This window comes from Rhodofomes roseus (genome assembly GCF_022264815.1).
Source record: "Rhodofomes roseus strain CIRM-BRFM 1785 chromosome Unknown C8Q71scaffold_27, whole genome shotgun sequence".
NCBI lineage: Eukaryota > Fungi > Basidiomycota > Agaricomycetes > Polyporales > Fomitopsidaceae > Rhodofomes > Rhodofomes roseus.
In genome coordinates, this window is record NW_025952983.1 from 453,189 (window position 1) to 467,377 (window position 14,189).

Genomic DNA, 14,189 nt, shown 5'->3' on the forward strand with positions numbered 1-14,189 from the left:
ACCGTGGTGTCGACCTGGTGTCGACGGAGTACGCATGGGGTCCGATCTCCTTCCAGCGGTGCTACTGCGATTTCGGAACCTGTCTCGTTGCGTTCGGGGGTAAAACATGCAAGGAGCATCAGTATATGCGGTATAAAACGAGGGCTCGCTCGAAGGGGCCGTCAGCGGTGCTCCGAGGACTCACCTCCGTTCCTGCACTCCCCTCTTGCACGTCGGGCACGCTTCTCTCGCCTATAAAGAGAGCCAATGCACCAGGTACGTCGTCTGCCACTCTCCACCAGCTGCAGTCTCTCTGAGTCCAGAGCATCGCCGTGGTCGTACAACGCACGTCGCCAGGTCCCTGATCCTCGACCAGGATGCAGCGCATGCGACCCACCAGTATGTACTCCGTGCCTCGCCGGTAAGCTCGTTACTTGCATGCCCGTATGTTCGATTCGTCTCGCGAGAGATACATGTACTCCCCACGCGGCTCCAGAGAGGAGTCGATGACCGTCCACCGTTCTGGTCGCTCCCTTCTCATGGACCGTGCTCTGGTGCTTCCTTGGGTTCAAGGAAACACTAGGGCACGTACCATGAGAATGGAAGTGGCCAGACCAGCACGCAATTCGTTGATTCAGGTCCGTGAGCTGCCAAAACATTTGACAGCTTAACCAGCGCAGAAGCGCGATACGATACACCCACTGTAGAGCAGTCGAGGTCCCAACCTCGATCGGTCATGTACGCTTTCAGCTTGTAACGCGTTGCATAGTACCGGGAGTCTGTCTGACAGTCCAGTCAAAAGCCTTTCGCCTTCGACGATGTCATGGCGCGGGTGCTCACCGAAATCTGAAGCGTTTCGCATTGCTTGAAGCTTCACTTCGTGACGGCACGCGTCGCGCTTGTGATACCGGTGGGTATTCTCACCACTCTATTCACCATGTTTCCGGTGGAGAGGACACCGATATGGACACATAGGCGACACCGAGTTGGTGAGTCCACAAAACACTGCTTTCCGCTGCTTATGCACCTCGCTGACACGGCGTCAAGGACTCAGCAAATAAGCTCGGCGGACTGTGCGAACAAAAGAACGGCCGACCAATCCTGTCGGTCAACGTTACTCTTCCGGAACGCAGGCGGGGACGGCGATGTCCGTCCGCGAGATACAGATACGTGAACAATGTTCCCCGCATCGCGCTCCCGGGTTGTGATAGGCTCTGCTGATCACTGACCGTGGAATCGAATCACAGCAGAGGCAATCTCCCGAGTCGCGTCTTCTTCGAAGGGGCGAGAGCAGCCTCGGTGACGGAAAGTAGAAGACCTTGTTCGCCAAGTCTTGCGCGCCCTGATGATCCACAGAAGGACGTAAATTTGTTGCTCCGCGTCTGCCAATTCGCGACCAACAGCCGACCGTGATCAAGGCTCGCGTCACGACTCTCACACCTCTACTCTCACACCTGCTCTCGCTCTCATAACTTAACAGATACAGGGCCGCTCGGAAAGGACTGCAGTCGCCGAACTGGTCGAGGAGCCGCAGCGACCGCCGATATGTGTTCAGACAGCCGACGTTTCGTCTGACGGAAGGAGTCTGAGGTATGTGCCATTGCCTTCTCGACTGACCAGAGCATCTTCTGACCGTTGAGCCTGTAGGCACAACACAATTAGATCAATCCATCCGCAAGGAGTAACGCGGCGGAGAGCGATTTGTTAGTGGCCGGGAATGGTTGCGTGGTTGCGTCAGTGCGGAGTATCGTTGGGCCTCTAGCCGCTATGTGCGTCCTTCTGTCAAAGCCAGAGTCACCGACGAGACATGGTCTATGGTCGGACAGTAGGACTAGTGCGTATGTCTGTCATAACGACTTCGATGACCGTCGATATCCTCGTGTCAAGGAGAGTTAGAGCTGAATGCTCCCGGCGTCCGAAGCGAGTGCCCCGACAGAGCTGCGTCAGGATGGAATTGCTTTCGTCTTTATCGTTTCAACTCTCAATATAGGGTCCACGACATCCACGCCTCGGTTCTCATCGTACGCGTCGTACAGAGCACGGCTCAACTGTCACATGTCACAACTTCCCATGACGCCAACATGTTGCCCGAGGGTACACAAGAATACACAATCGCAGCACTACCGAACAATAGACTTGACCACGAGGCGGCAACAACATACACCGTGTGCCTGCTCGCCGATGTCTTGAATCCGCGAAGTAAGCGAAGGTAACCCCGTCCGTTATCACTACAACATACTACGCCCATCTCCCCGGAACAACAGGGACAGAGCTTGTCAGTCCTCCGTCGACGGCGATGTTCTGGCCGTTCACATAGCTCGCGTCATCTATTACGGTGTCAGAAAAGCGCCGTCCAAGCCTACACCAACGAACGACTTACCGGATGCAAGGAAGGTGGCGACGTTTGCGATCTCTGTTATGGTCGTCGTCAACATAGGCTCCATGTGCCATTCAATGGCCGGAAGCCGGACGTACCGTCTGCGATACCGTACCGACCCAAGGGGTTAAGCTGTCCGATCTTTCCTCCTGCGCCCTTTGAACGCGCGTACTGGAACACTCCAGTAGTCATTCCTGTCTCAATAAGACCGGGGCAAATTGAGTTAACGCGAATGTCCGTCTTCGATAGCTGGTTCGCAGCTGTCTGGGCCATGTTGTTCACTCTACACGATGCTCATTAGCATAAGCATCGTGCCGACCGGCCTTGACACTTACGCAGATTTGCTTGCGCTATCTGAAGTCGTGTCAGACAACGAATAATTCGTAGATTCACCCATAGCTTACAATCAACCGTCCCCGCCCCCGAACGTATACCAGCAACTGCACAGACACGTCACTTCAGTCGTATATATAGGCTAGCACATAGGAGACGCACCAGATGCTGTCATGATGATACTGCCACCGCCAAGTTCCTTTCCGCGTGAGGGGTTCGTCTTCAACATAGCCTCAGAGCCGTACTTCAGGGCAAGGAAGCACCTTCACGCGAGAACTCGTGGAACCACTTAGGAAGGTAACATACTTGCAAACTTACGACAATCCATTGATTCTCATCGTGTTCATGAATGTCTCTGCTGAGGTGTCATGCAGGGGTTGCTGAGTCGCGATACCAGCCTGCCCAGAAAGTGAGTTGGGCCGTGTGGTAGCGGCGTACTGAACTCTTCACATTCGCAAAGAACACGTCCAGCCGTCCTTCCTCCTGGAGGGCTTGCTTGCACACTCCAGATATGGCGGCGTCATCTGCCGCGTCGGCAGCCAGAGTGGTGACCTATACCGAACTGAGCGACTTCACAAGTATTGACAATCATGACATACTCACCTTGACGTCAGGATACTTCCCCTCAATCGTGGACTTGAGATTCGGCAGGTTGGTCGGGTCGAAGTCGATCAGGTAAAGATGCGCTGCGCCTGCAGCACATCTGTATACGTATTACGGTATGATACCTTTCACTGAGCTGCATACCTTCATGCGCGAACTGGAGCGCGGCAGCCCTCCTGCCCATACGTTATCGTACCGTGGGTTAACAACCTCAAAGACATGCTAACGCACCCAATGCCAACCATAGATCCAACTCCCGTGATGATGCCTACTTTGCCCTTCAACCTGTATCCCCTCGGCTTCGCCTTGAGCTGCGTCTGAATCTGCTCAAGCCGAGCAGCGGTGCGCTTTGCGAAGTCTCCCTCGGCACGACCAGACACTTTGGCCGCAGAATAGGTCGAATCAGCTTTGGACATAGTCAGAAAGTCAAGCCCTAAGGATCCCGTCTGCTTCAGGGGGTCGACAGTGGTGTAAGGGGAAACGAAGAGTCGAGTGAAGCATCGCGGCCGTCAATATGTGCGACGCTCAGCTGACCGCCGTGTCAAACGGGCGTTATTGCCGTCATAGGCGCCGTGTCGATGTGACCGCGCACCGCATGTGATTCTGATTCATTCCGGCGGTGACTCAAGTCTAATCGCATGCCGTGCGTGCATCACTGCAAAACATCTACAGTAAGTAGCATAGTTCTGCGTTGAGTAACCTAATGAAGTTCAGAGGTGACGAAAAGGAGGATATTCAGCGAATGTCCCAGTTGTAACCGCCTACGATTCGCTTTCAACAAATGCTTCCGTCCCGGGGATGTCATGCAGCACTGTGTATAGCATCCAAAGTCCAGCTTCCTCGGTTATTACAGCGTATACTATCAATTAAGGCAAATGCTCTCCGCGCATGTGTATATATAATGGGGTCTCCAGCCAAGAGCAAGGGCATGAGAATGCGAAAAGAAGGATTGTCAATACCAACTTGTCGACACAATGGGATCGGGCTAATCGATCTGAATTTGACGAAGAAGCCGCATATTCAAAGTCGGCGCCTACGTTGAGTGAGCAAAGTGCGGACCGCTCAGCTCACTTTCGAGCCCTTCAACCATCTCCTCCAGCTGACTACTCTTGTCTGTAGAGCTGTGTGAGAAAACATGGAAGTGGAATCACAGAGCCGAGCCCAAGCAGAGTCGGTTGACTCTTCTGCACAGTACGCACCGCCGGCAGGTATGTGACCTGTAGGGTGCTCATGTTGCACGAAACTGACTACCAGGCAAAGCTCTCGTCAAGAAGCTAAGCCTCACAGACAGGCTCCTAACGCCTGCCATCCTCATTGCAATGATTGTGGGGGTCATCATCGGGGAGTTCGCTCCCGGAGTCCAACCCGCCTTCGACACCGCGCGGTTCGCGAGTGTCTCAGCCCGTACGTCTCCCATCTCACCAGTCGCTCGTCAACTCACCGCTCCGCGCAGCAATCGCCATCGGTCTCATCGTGATGATGTGGCCCATCCTCACCAAGGTCCAATACGAGGCCATCCCACGCATGCTCTTCACGCGGAGCATGCTCGTCCACATCCTCCTCTCGCTCTTCCTCAACTGGATCGTCGCCCCGCTCGTCATGCTGGCCTTCGCGTGGGCCACGCTGCCCGACCTGCCCACGTACCGCACGGGTGTCATCATGGTCGGCCTCGCGCGCTGCATCGCGATGGTCATGGTGTGGAACCAGCTCGCGGGCGGCGACGGGAACTACTGCGCGGTGCTCGTGGTGATCAACAGCGTGCTCCAGATCGCGCTCTACTCGCCGTACGCGGTGTGGTTCGTCAACGTCATGGGCGGAGCCGGCGCGGACATCCATGTTTCCTACGGCAACGTCGCGATATCAGTGCTCATTGTGAGTTCGTCCTCGCGTTTCGCAGAACCACTGAACGGAAAGAGCGCTATGTACAGTACCTCGGTATACCTCTCGGCGCAGGCCTCCTCACCAGACTGTTCTTCCTCTTCTTCACCTCCCGCGAGTTCTTCGCGACGCGTTTCCTTCCCCTCATCTCTCCCCTCGGACCCCTAGGCCTGCTTTACACCATCATCGTGCTCTTCGCCTACCAAGGCCATCACATCCTGCATAACATCGGGCCCACCTTCCGCGTGATCGTCCCACTCGTCCTGTACTTCAGCGTGATGTGGGCGGGCGCGTTCGCGCTGGTGTGGTACCTCGGTCGGCGCGCAGCAGCGAGAGGGCGAGCGGAAGCCGGAACGTGGAGCTACGAGATGGCGGTGGTCCAGAGTTTCACGGCTGGGAGCAATAACTTCGTACGTTCCCTCGGGCTAGGTCTGGTGAGATCCTGACGAGAGCGTGTTCGCAGGAACTCGCTATCGCGGTGACTATCGCTGTGTACGGCGTTGGCTCCGACCAAGCGTTGGCGGCGACGATAGGGCCACTTGTAGAGGTGCCCGTGCTTCTAGCGCTTACATGGCTGGCACTCTACCTTGGGAAGGTGTTGCAGTGGGGCACGGTCCAGCACAGCGAGATGTCGCTGAATGAGGCATCGCGGGAAGTAGCACCTACGACGACTGACGCGAAGGAGAAGGAACAGGTGGATCTAGAGCAAGCATAAGCTTCATCTACAACATCACATGGAGAGGTTTGGACGGAGGTTTTGGCATACACATTCACCTACTATTACGCGTTGAGAACAGGAGCTGTGGCCTGTACGTCCTGATAGATCCTAGTTCTTGCCAACCACTACGCGCTCCTTGTCCCAAGGGTCTTTCCAAATCTCGATATCCTTCATGTGAGCTTTCTGTTCCAAGATCTCCGCGACGGCGTTCGCTTGACCCTCTCCGACCTCAAGAGCGACGAGACCGTCAGCCTTCAGCAAACCACGAGAAGCCGTCGCGAGCAAGTCGGCAATCGTGTGATAGAATGTCAGCCCTCGAGCGTCTTCGTGCGTAGCCTCCCCCTCGGGGTCGCCGATCAGCGCACGCGGGTCCTCCCAGTCTTTCACAGATGGTGACAGCTTGTCATAATCGTCCTTCGTGATGTACGGCGGATTTGATGTGATCACGTCGTAGGGCGGGCGCAAACCACACGCGGCCACGAACGCGGGGTCGCGTATGTTCCCTAAGAGAGGCAAGAACGTGTTGCACGTCCAGTCCCCGCATTGCTCGGGAAGCACAGGACCCTCGGGTGGGATGGTAACGTTGCACACCTCCGAATTGTCTCGCGCTAGTTGAACCGCAGCCTGGGAGAGATCTACGCCTGTCGCATGGAGGGAGCCGCCCGGAAGCAGGTGGCAGAGCAGGATGGGAATGCAGCCCGAACCCGTGCAGAGGTCTAGCAGAGAGATCGGCGCCTTGCCAAACGAGCGAAGACGTTCTGATAGTCGGATGGTCCAGTCCTCAGTCTCTGGACGCGGGATTAAGACTGGAGGGCGCGTGAGGAGATTGAGCGGTCCGAACGGTTGAGTCCCTGACCTGAAGCTCAGTTCACAGTTTACAACATAACTACTCGAGTCGTACTGACCTAGGATATACTGCAGCGGTTCACCTGTGACTCGCCGGTGAAGCATACTCTCGATGTCGGTAGAGCCCGAGACAGTCGCAGGTGACTGCTTGAGAGCTTCCTGCATCCATCGAAGCTCATTTCTGGCCGCCTGCACGCCGGTTGACTGTTTGAGGAGGGCGTCTAGAAGACGAGCGGCCGCAGGCTGTAAGCCTGAGGATGCGGCGGGCATGATAGGGAGTTGTGCGCGTGTGATGTACAGCAAGCCAATCAGCTAGTTACGGCAGCTAACATGGAGAAGCATGGTGCGCGCGAATAGACACACTGACAGTGAGCGTCCGAAGCAAGAGCGCGTAAGCACCGTCACGACCACCGGACGCGTTGGAACTCCGAAATTTCTGCCGCCCTGCCAGTGCCACCGACGCGTCTGAGGACCTCGAGGACTTGCTGACGCGAACGATATCGCCTCTCAAAGCTCGCTCCTTACGCTAATACGCTCCAGTACTTCAGCTCCAGAAGAAACGTTATCGGTGTAAGCGGAAATGCGCCGCACCACTGCCAGAATCGTCGCAGAGAACACGATGTGCTCGACACATCCCACACCTGCGGACCGCCGGGTGCCCGCAAACATAGCAAGACAACTTCAGTCTCTGTAGAAGAAGGTGTCTCGATTGGTTCCTTCATGGTGCTGGCCACGTAACAGTTACGCCTCCCGAAGTACCTTGAACGTACAGACGAACGCCCAAGGTGCTCAGTACACGCAGAGTGGTACTTATGCGCGGACAGGATGTCAGCAACGGGTACTCGAGGTCCCGCACGCGCTGGTGGCGGGGAGCAAGGGGACGTGACGGGGCGTGACGGTGACTGGTCATTCTGGCTGATCAGACCCGCTCGGGCCGGAAAACTGGGCCTCGAAAAGGCAGGTCGCGCGCTCTCTGGCGCTCACTTGACATTGCAGTGATTCGTTGAGTCCGCCTTCACATCCTCCCCCTCCCTCCGACACCACCGCCGCACGCCCTCCTTTATGTCGCCCACATGCTGTCCTCTCAGAACTCGCTCGACGACATTCGCAACGTGCCCACCGCGGTAGCACAGCGGCCCTCTCTCCCACCGTACCATACCGCCTCTGCCTCCACGGTCTCTGAGACCGATCCTCCGACCGCGGTCCCTAAGAAAAAGAGCACCGTCAAGCGCAAACGAACACAGGACGGCACCAGCGATAGTGCAGATTCATCCTCACAACCCACGCGCACGCGCGATGGCCCGAAGAAGAAAAAGGCCAACCGCGCATGCGCGAGTTGCCAGAAGGCACATCTCACTTGCGACGACGGTACGTCTCGTGTTCTACCTTCTCTGGATGTTGCATTCCTTTCGCCGGGGTGCGAATACCTGGCCGTCCGTCTATGTGGTGTGTTTTGCCACTCTCTGCCCTATGCACCCCCACTATGGCATGGTTTGCCTATTCGACCGTTGAGCCACACAGATTCTGGTGGTATAAGCTTCTGCGAACAATGATGTCTTCTATGTCCAATGCAGATGCTGTCACCGATGTAACTGTGAGAACGTCTGCTTCACTGTACATTCGCCATTTCGCCGCAAAGCACCCTTGGACGCTGGCTTCCCAGGCTTGCATGCATTCGAAGTTGCTTCTTGCGAGTTCCAATCACCGCCAGCGCACTGGGCTGCTCTACTCCGCTTGTTTCTTCTTCATGAAGTCATCTGGTAGCTAGCCCGACCGCATCGATTATGCAGTAGCCCCGTGCCATGCTCTCGATGTCACGAGTCTATGCATAATCAATTACATTGACCGCGCTCCTAGAACTCCCAACCTTGTTTGTGTCTTAGTTTGATCGTCTGATAGACTTGTTTCCGCTCTGAGCCATCTGTGCATGATTACTCAACAGGACTGTTTGTCATGCAGCACGCCCATGTCAACGATGCGTCAAGCGTGGAATGGCTGACCAGTGCATGGAAGGTCGCCGTAAGAAGGCCAAGTATCTTCTGGACGCAGAGGAGCTCGGTCAGTCGCAGCCATCCTATCGTCTGCCCGCTTCACGCCCCATGCTCATGATCCTTGCCAGAGGCACTCAAACGCACAAAGTCTGGCGACGGGTCTTCTATAGGCCCCGAATCTGCACCGGTATCACAACGTAAAGCATTTCTTTCTTCTCCATTGTTCATCGCATATAACAGACCTAACCGGTCAAACAGCACCGCCAGAACCGCAATACGCGCCTCCGGACCCCATGTACGCACATTACCCGAACCAAACATCGTTTGGTGCTGGGTCGGAGGGCGCGAACCTCGAATACAGCATCCTCTCCGCCATCCTTGGTAATTCTCCCGATTCATCCTCTCAACAACCTGCTGGAAGCCCCACAATGAATCATGCCGCCCCGTCTGCTCCCTATGGCACTCCTCCTGGCGCCCCAAATTTGGTTGCAGCACGATGGTCAACCGACGCTTACGGTGCGCCTTCACAACAACCGGCAGGGTATGCCTCGAGTGCCGGTGCAGGCCCATCAAATTACGCCGAGCAGGCGCAGCTCGGTATTCAACCATCCGCACCATCCGCACCTATCGCAAACCCCGCGCTTGCCTCCGAGTATGGTGGGTATCCCCCGGGGACCGGGTTCACACCGGGACAGGGGAACCCGCCGTCGCTGAACGTCCAAGGTCAACAAGCACCCGTCGGCTACCCTGACTACACAGCAAGCTCGACCACACAAGCATCCCCGTCATCACCCACCCAGCGGTTTGCGCCGTACGCACAGCGGACACAAGCGGTCGGCGCGTCAATACCCGGGGCAATGCGTCCCGAGCGTGGGGCGGCTTGGGCGACTCAGGCAGGCTTCGGTGCAGGCTCGGCGCTGGCCTCGGGCGCGCAGGGTGGTGCGGGCGTGTACCAGGCTGTCACGAAACCGTACGACTACACGGAGGGGTACCACTTCCTGATGAAGCACCTGCCTATGAGGTAAGTTCGGCGTTTCCGCTCCATTCCCCGTTCCTGCCACTCGTGGATGCGGCGTGCTCGGGTTGCATGCTGAGGGTCTCCTTCCATTCGGCTTAGGTTCGAGAAGAACGACATCCTCCGGATCGTGCGCGCGCTTGCGATCTTCCGACCGTCCCTCATCGCGCTGCAGATGCCGCTGTCGGAGGAAGACGAGGTCTTCGTCGAGAAGTGCTTCCAGCGCTCGCTCATCGTACGTCTTCATTTCCGTCCACTGTGGGACGATCCTCATGGCGTCCCTACAGGAGCTCGATAAGCTCGTCTCGTTCAGTGGCACCCCGACCGTTGCGTGGCGACGGACGGGCGAGATATGCCTGGTGGGCCCGGAGTTCTGCATGCTCACGGGTTGGGAGAAGGATGAGCTCGTTGGTCGGCGGAAGTATATCTATGAGGTGGGTTATTCAGTCGACTGTTGTGAGCAAGGACGATGTGGCTGATCTCTGGGTGCTATCAGCTATTCGAAAACCAATCCGTCGTGGAATACTGGGAGAACTTCGCCAATCATGCTTTCGAAAACACGACACAGAGCGTATACTCACATTGCGTATTACTGAAGCCATCGGGCGCCCCTGTACCATGCACATTCTGCTTCTCAATCAAGAGGGACATCATGGACCTTCCAAGCCTTGTCATCGGTATGTTTTGATCATTCCCTTGCATACAAGCGATGTATTGACCAACGGTGCAGGACAGTGGCTTCCATTATTATGACCGTTCACGGTTCCATTCAGGACATTCAGCATTCCACATTTATCTGTAACGCTATCTCGCTCTCGTCTCACGACCGCTTTCCGTCTGTTCCATTCACCCTCACCTTCGTATGAGCCACAGCGACCTATTTATACGTGCACCGCGCTGCCGTAGTCCCGGGTATTTTGTTGAGACCAAATCGAAAGTGTATTTGCATGTACAACAGCTATTTGTGGCGCGTGAGCACGCAGGGGGGAGACCAAACCATCTACACGAATTATCCAACCAGCAGAAGAGACGCAAGCGGTCCTGTCCGGGCTAAGTAGCCATACGGAAATAAATAGATCTGCGATCACGAACGCTCTGTGCCCCAGCCCTGCACTGCCACCGCACCGTCAAGTGTCCACTACACAGCCTCCTGAACGGTCGCGTACTCGCTCTCGATGCCAGGCTCCATGAGGGAGGCGTGGCCGAGGATGAGGAAGGACGACGCGCCGACGAGCCAGAAGAAGGTGCCGAGGGGCGAGGACCACCAGAGGAGGGGGATGCCGACGACGAAGAGCCCTGTGTAGAGGGTCTTCTGGGTGATGACCTGGTCACCCACCTGCAACGGCTCAGGTGCTGTGGATTCGGATACGGACAAGGGGTCACGAAGTGGGTGGTTTGGAAAGTGGTGAGCGCGAGGCCGAAGTAGGTAGCAAGCCTGGACGCACCGAACTTATTAATTGCGGCGAAACCTCCGATGAGGAAGCCCAGGGAGATGATCAATAGCCAGTTCGTGAGCAGTGCATACACTGCGAGTACTCCGACTATCACGCCATAGTTGCCTGTAGGCCGCCGTCAACATCTTCGGCCCTGCTGAGGCCGCCACGGAGAGCAGCCCGATTTCAAGAAGACGTACCAGAAAAGTATCGTGTGTTGTATGATATGCGCTGCAGGGCACGCAGGTCAGGTTCGGAGACTCCAACGTGAGCATGGCGGATCGACGTACAGAGGTGGCTGTGTTCAAGTCTGCGGGTTTTGAGATACGGTGGTGGTCGAAGAACTCCGAAACCGGACGGAGTGCACTAAGGCGGGTCTCCTGGTCGGTTCAAAGTTCCGAGTAAGCATGCCTGCACGAAGACGGGCAGCCACATGAGGCGTGACACGCTGCAGAAGACGCACCCGGAAGGACTTGACAGTCTCAGTGACACGAAGAAGCGCCTCCATTGTTTGTGCTTTGATGTATACGCAAGGATAGTGAGCTGCGAGGTGGACGAGGGAGAGAGTGGTGGTGGTGGTGGCCGCTTTACAGTGTACAGGCGGGGATGCGGTAGGCTGGTGGGTGGTGGTTCGTGAGTCGTGGAAGTTTGGCCGCCGCGTCGTGTGCCACTGCCAGCGCGTGCGCGCCTGCGGCGCAGGCCGCGCAGTGTCTGCCTTTGTCCTTTCCCGCCATTGTCCTCAGCTCACCGACCCTCTGCGCTGTCAAATCCTCTCCTCACCCCTGGACCGCTGGTCGGAGACTAGAAAATGATACGCAGGGACCCCACGCTCATCGGGATGACGGACGCGGACGTGCAGCAGGTCCGCGACATGGTCGCGGCCAAACGCAAAGCCGAGGCCGCTCAGAAGTGGGTCGAAATATCAGACAAACAATACGCCGCTTTCGAGGCTGGCGCGTCTGCCTCTTCACGGCCGTTCGTCGCAGCAGAGGATGCCAAGAGGAAGAGAGAGGCAATGACAAGGGGGGAACGCCTCGGATTGCGGTGACCACCCTTCCGCTGCCATCAGAAGGAACCGTACGTGTATTTTCCATCTGAACACAGCTCGCGGAGACTGAGTACGCACCGGCTTCAGCCCTGTACACATAGTTCAAGGTGCATCTTGCATCGTCCTGTACTCCTGTACCATATCCCGCAGCGCCTATTGCAGCAACCCGGAGACATCTTTTCGTGAGTAGCAATCACGCTACACAGTACTTGCTATGGATGTGAAGCGTAAGTCCTGCATTATTGTACATGTCGATCCGGATCTTGCGCACATGGCCCAAGCTGCGCACTACTATGCTAGAACAAAGGCTACAACGCGAACGTGTCGCTCCTTTCTGTGATCGTGTGAGTGGCCACAGTAGCCGGCCACTGGCTGCACACCTTATAAGTACGGCATCTCACTTTACTCATCGTCACTCCGCCATGACCACCCAGCCTGCGAGGAGTGATGGTCACGGAACACTGTCCATACCCGACTTGCCCCCGGAGCTCATTGACCACATCATTGACCGTTTCCGAGAGGATGCGGCCACTTTGACCGCTTGCAGCCTCACCCACCGCTCGATGCGCTTTCGTGCGCAATTCCACCTCTTCCGCACCATCTGCCTAACACCCCATCGCTGGACGGAGTACGAGAAGCTGGCGAAGAAGTCGCCACATCTCGGCTGCGCCGTGCGCCGGCTTCAACTCACGCAACCGGTGCCCCTTCTGCTCAAGTTCGGCGTCCAAGACCCTTCTGGATTCGCGCAATTCATCAAACCACAGGTCCAGGAGGCCAACGAAGATAAGAAGATCGTGCCCATGTTTCCGGCAGCCACGAAGCTTGACCTCAGGAGGCTAGACCACACAGCTTTGACCGTCCCGCTGCTTCGACAGGTCTGCGACCTGAATAAGGTGGAGTCTGTGCGGATGCATATTTGCGTCGTACCCACGATGGCCTTCGTTGCGGGGTTCATCTGTTTGTTCCCGCGCATGAGGAAGCTCGTCGTCAGCGACCTATTCGCCAGGGACACGTTCGCCGTAAAGCTCCCGGCGCACAACGCCATCGAGGGGCCCGTGCCGACGAGGTTTCGCCCCTTGGTCGAAACACTGCGCTTTCCCTTGGGTGGCACTCTCGGAGAAGTCAGCTCGATCAGCTTGACGAAGTGGTTGTTCGAGCAGTCGTTGCATGTCCAGCTCACTACATTGGAGATCACTGTGGCGCGCCGGCAGGACGCGGCCACTCTCGGCGCGCTTCTACAGGACCTAGGGCCTCGCATTCAGCACTTGTACCTCGGTGTCGAACAGTTGAACGCAGATGGTGAGTGCCACCACCGTGACTGACTGTCTAACATTGCTGACCGCCATGCAGCTTCTCTCAGCAAACCTCTGACGTTGTCGCGCAACACAGGCCTCCGCACGCTCGCATTCTGGTCCCTGAAGCTGCACGGTGGCGAGGGAACACCCAAGCCGTCGCTCGCATGGGTTCCGCGGCTCCTCGCGGAGCTGAGTTCTCCTGCGATTGAGCACATCTACTTCCGGCTTCGCGTAGGGGGCGCCTCGCCATCTGACTTCGATACCCTCGACTGGGCCGCAGTCAATGACATCCTGTGCGAACGTCGATTTGACTGCCTCCGGAGAGTCACTGTCGAGGTGCTACGTGGACGAGGACTGGTAGATGCGCTGTGGCCTTATATCAAAAAACAGATGCCCGAGCTGCATGACCGCGCGATCGTGTGCCATAGTCATCTATCTGTGGATACCTGACGGGATCAAGGCGCAATAGACTTATTGTAGCGTAAGTATGTCGGCGATTCTGTGACTGGCGTCACGTTGTTAAGACTTATACGTAGAAAGGGTTGCTGTAGCTGTGAATGACTAGTAATTTGTACATCTGTTAGTAATGACCTAGTCGATACTACGAAGTACGGATCATCGTATTCGAAACAATGCACAAACACCTTTTGCTAGTGGATCCCCTACAGGCCTT

The 14,189-nt window shown here is 56.5% G+C and overlaps 7 protein-coding genes across 7 annotated transcripts; 4 read left to right on the forward strand and 3 right to left on the reverse strand.

The window, feature by feature from the left end:
* Positions 1-1,958: 1,958 nt before the first annotated feature.
* On the reverse strand, positions 1,959-3,822 carry C8Q71DRAFT_783530 (uncharacterized protein). Its single transcript, XM_047924977.1, has 11 exons — positions 3,524-3,822; positions 3,437-3,468; positions 3,293-3,381; positions 3,140-3,241; positions 3,008-3,087; positions 2,852-2,952; positions 2,761-2,796; positions 2,692-2,710; positions 2,455-2,639; positions 2,360-2,392; positions 1,959-2,306 (listed from the first exon to the last, which is right to left on the reverse strand). Exons 1-11 carry the CDS (start codon positions 3,706-3,708, stop codon positions 2,218-2,220), a joined length of 951 nt encoding a protein of 316 aa, XP_047774430.1. The 5' UTR covers positions 3,709-3,822; the 3' UTR covers positions 1,959-2,217.
* Positions 3,823-4,384: 562 nt separating this feature from the next.
* C8Q71DRAFT_312480 (sodium bile acid symporter family-domain-containing protein) lies at positions 4,385-5,941 on the forward strand. Its single transcript, XM_047917730.1, has 5 exons — positions 4,385-4,500; positions 4,553-4,696; positions 4,746-5,164; positions 5,221-5,580; positions 5,634-5,941. The coding sequence occupies exons 1-5, from the start codon at positions 4,428-4,430 to the stop codon at positions 5,883-5,885; spliced, it is 1,248 nt and encodes a 415-aa protein (XP_047774431.1). The 5' UTR covers positions 4,385-4,427; the 3' UTR covers positions 5,886-5,941.
* A 55-nt stretch (positions 5,942-5,996) lies between these two features.
* On the reverse strand, positions 5,997-7,004 carry C8Q71DRAFT_715678 (S-adenosyl-L-methionine-dependent methyltransferase; the record flags this gene model as incomplete). The annotated part of the gene is made up of 2 exons (XM_047921057.1): positions 5,997-6,739; positions 6,794-7,004. The coding sequence occupies 2 exons, from the start codon at positions 7,002-7,004 to the stop codon at positions 5,997-5,999; spliced, it is 954 nt and encodes a 317-aa protein (XP_047774432.1).
* A 693-nt stretch (positions 7,005-7,697) lies between these two features.
* Positions 7,698-10,653, forward strand: C8Q71DRAFT_783537 (uncharacterized protein). The gene is made up of 8 exons (XM_047924978.1): positions 7,698-8,102; positions 8,694-8,792; positions 8,854-8,922; positions 8,984-9,746; positions 9,843-9,975; positions 10,028-10,174; positions 10,237-10,417; positions 10,471-10,653. The coding sequence occupies exons 1-8, from the start codon at positions 7,808-7,810 to the stop codon at positions 10,491-10,493; spliced, it is 1,710 nt and encodes a 569-aa protein (XP_047774433.1). The 5' UTR covers positions 7,698-7,807; the 3' UTR covers positions 10,494-10,653.
* C8Q71DRAFT_783539 (prenylated rab acceptor PRA1) lies at positions 10,654-11,812 on the reverse strand. Its single transcript, XM_047924979.1, has 5 exons — positions 11,637-11,812; positions 11,464-11,553; positions 11,374-11,404; positions 11,186-11,299; positions 10,654-11,093 (listed from the first exon to the last, which is right to left on the reverse strand). The coding sequence occupies exons 1-5, from the start codon at positions 11,679-11,681 to the stop codon at positions 10,879-10,881; spliced, it is 495 nt and encodes a 164-aa protein (XP_047774434.1). The 5' UTR covers positions 11,682-11,812; the 3' UTR covers positions 10,654-10,878.
* Positions 11,716-12,374, forward strand: C8Q71DRAFT_312578 (uncharacterized protein). Its single transcript, XM_047917731.1, has 2 exons — positions 11,716-12,250; positions 12,309-12,374. Exon 1 carries the CDS (start codon positions 11,982-11,984, stop codon positions 12,219-12,221), a length of 240 nt encoding a protein of 79 aa, XP_047774435.1. The 5' UTR covers positions 11,716-11,981; the 3' UTR covers positions 12,222-12,250; positions 12,309-12,374.
* Positions 12,375-12,643: 269 nt separating this feature from the next.
* Positions 12,644-13,966, forward strand: C8Q71DRAFT_727079 (uncharacterized protein; the record flags this gene model as incomplete). Its single annotated transcript, XM_047921817.1, has 2 exons — positions 12,644-13,520; positions 13,572-13,966. The coding sequence occupies 2 exons, from the start codon at positions 12,644-12,646 to the stop codon at positions 13,964-13,966; spliced, it is 1,272 nt and encodes a 423-aa protein (XP_047774436.1).
* Between the last annotated feature and the right edge of the window lie 223 nt (positions 13,967-14,189).

Bases quoted from the DNA above. Each gene is read 5' to 3' on its own strand.
- C8Q71DRAFT_783530 (XM_047924977.1), bottom strand. From the start codon at position 3,708: ATGTCCAAAGCTGATTCGACCTATTCTGCGGCCAAAGTGTCTGGTCGT. The intron at 2,393-2,454 runs GTACGTCCGGCT...CGACCATAACAG, and splicing joins TCGGTACGGTATCGCAGACG to AGATCGCAAACGTCGCCACC. The intron at 2,307-2,359 runs GTAAGTCGTTCG...ACACCGTAATAG, and splicing joins CGCCACCTTCCTTGCATCCG to ATGACGCGAGCTATGTGAAC.
- C8Q71DRAFT_783537 (XM_047924978.1), top strand. From the start codon at position 7,808: ATGCTGTCCTCTCAGAACTCGCTCGACGACATTCGCAACGTGCCCACC. The intron at 9,976-10,027 runs GTACGTCTTCAT...GCGTCCCTACAG, and splicing joins GCTTCCAGCGCTCGCTCATC to GAGCTCGATAAGCTCGTCTC. The intron at 10,418-10,470 runs GTATGTTTTGAT...CCAACGGTGCAG, and splicing joins CCTTCCAAGCCTTGTCATCG to GACAGTGGCTTCCATTATTA.
- C8Q71DRAFT_783539 (XM_047924979.1), bottom strand. From the start codon at position 11,681: ATGGAGGCGCTTCTTCGTGTCACTGAGACTGTCAAGTCCTTCCGG. The intron at 11,554-11,636 runs GTGCGTCTTCTG...TGAACCGACCAG, and splicing joins AGACTGTCAAGTCCTTCCGG to GAGACCCGCCTTAGTGCACT. The intron at 11,300-11,373 runs GTACGTCTTCTT...GGCGGCCTACAG, and splicing joins CAACACACGATACTTTTCTG to GCAACTATGGCGTGATAGTC.
- C8Q71DRAFT_312578 (XM_047917731.1), top strand. From the start codon at position 11,982: ATGATACGCAGGGACCCCACGCTCATCGGGATGACGGACGCGGACGTG.
- C8Q71DRAFT_312480 (XM_047917730.1), top strand. From the start codon at position 4,428: ATGGAAGTGGAATCACAGAGCCGAGCCCAAGCAGAGTCGGTTGACTCT. The intron at 4,697-4,745 runs GTACGTCTCCCA...CGCTCCGCGCAG, and splicing joins GTTCGCGAGTGTCTCAGCCC to CAATCGCCATCGGTCTCATC. The intron at 5,165-5,220 runs GTGAGTTCGTCC...CGCTATGTACAG, and splicing joins TCGCGATATCAGTGCTCATT to TACCTCGGTATACCTCTCGG.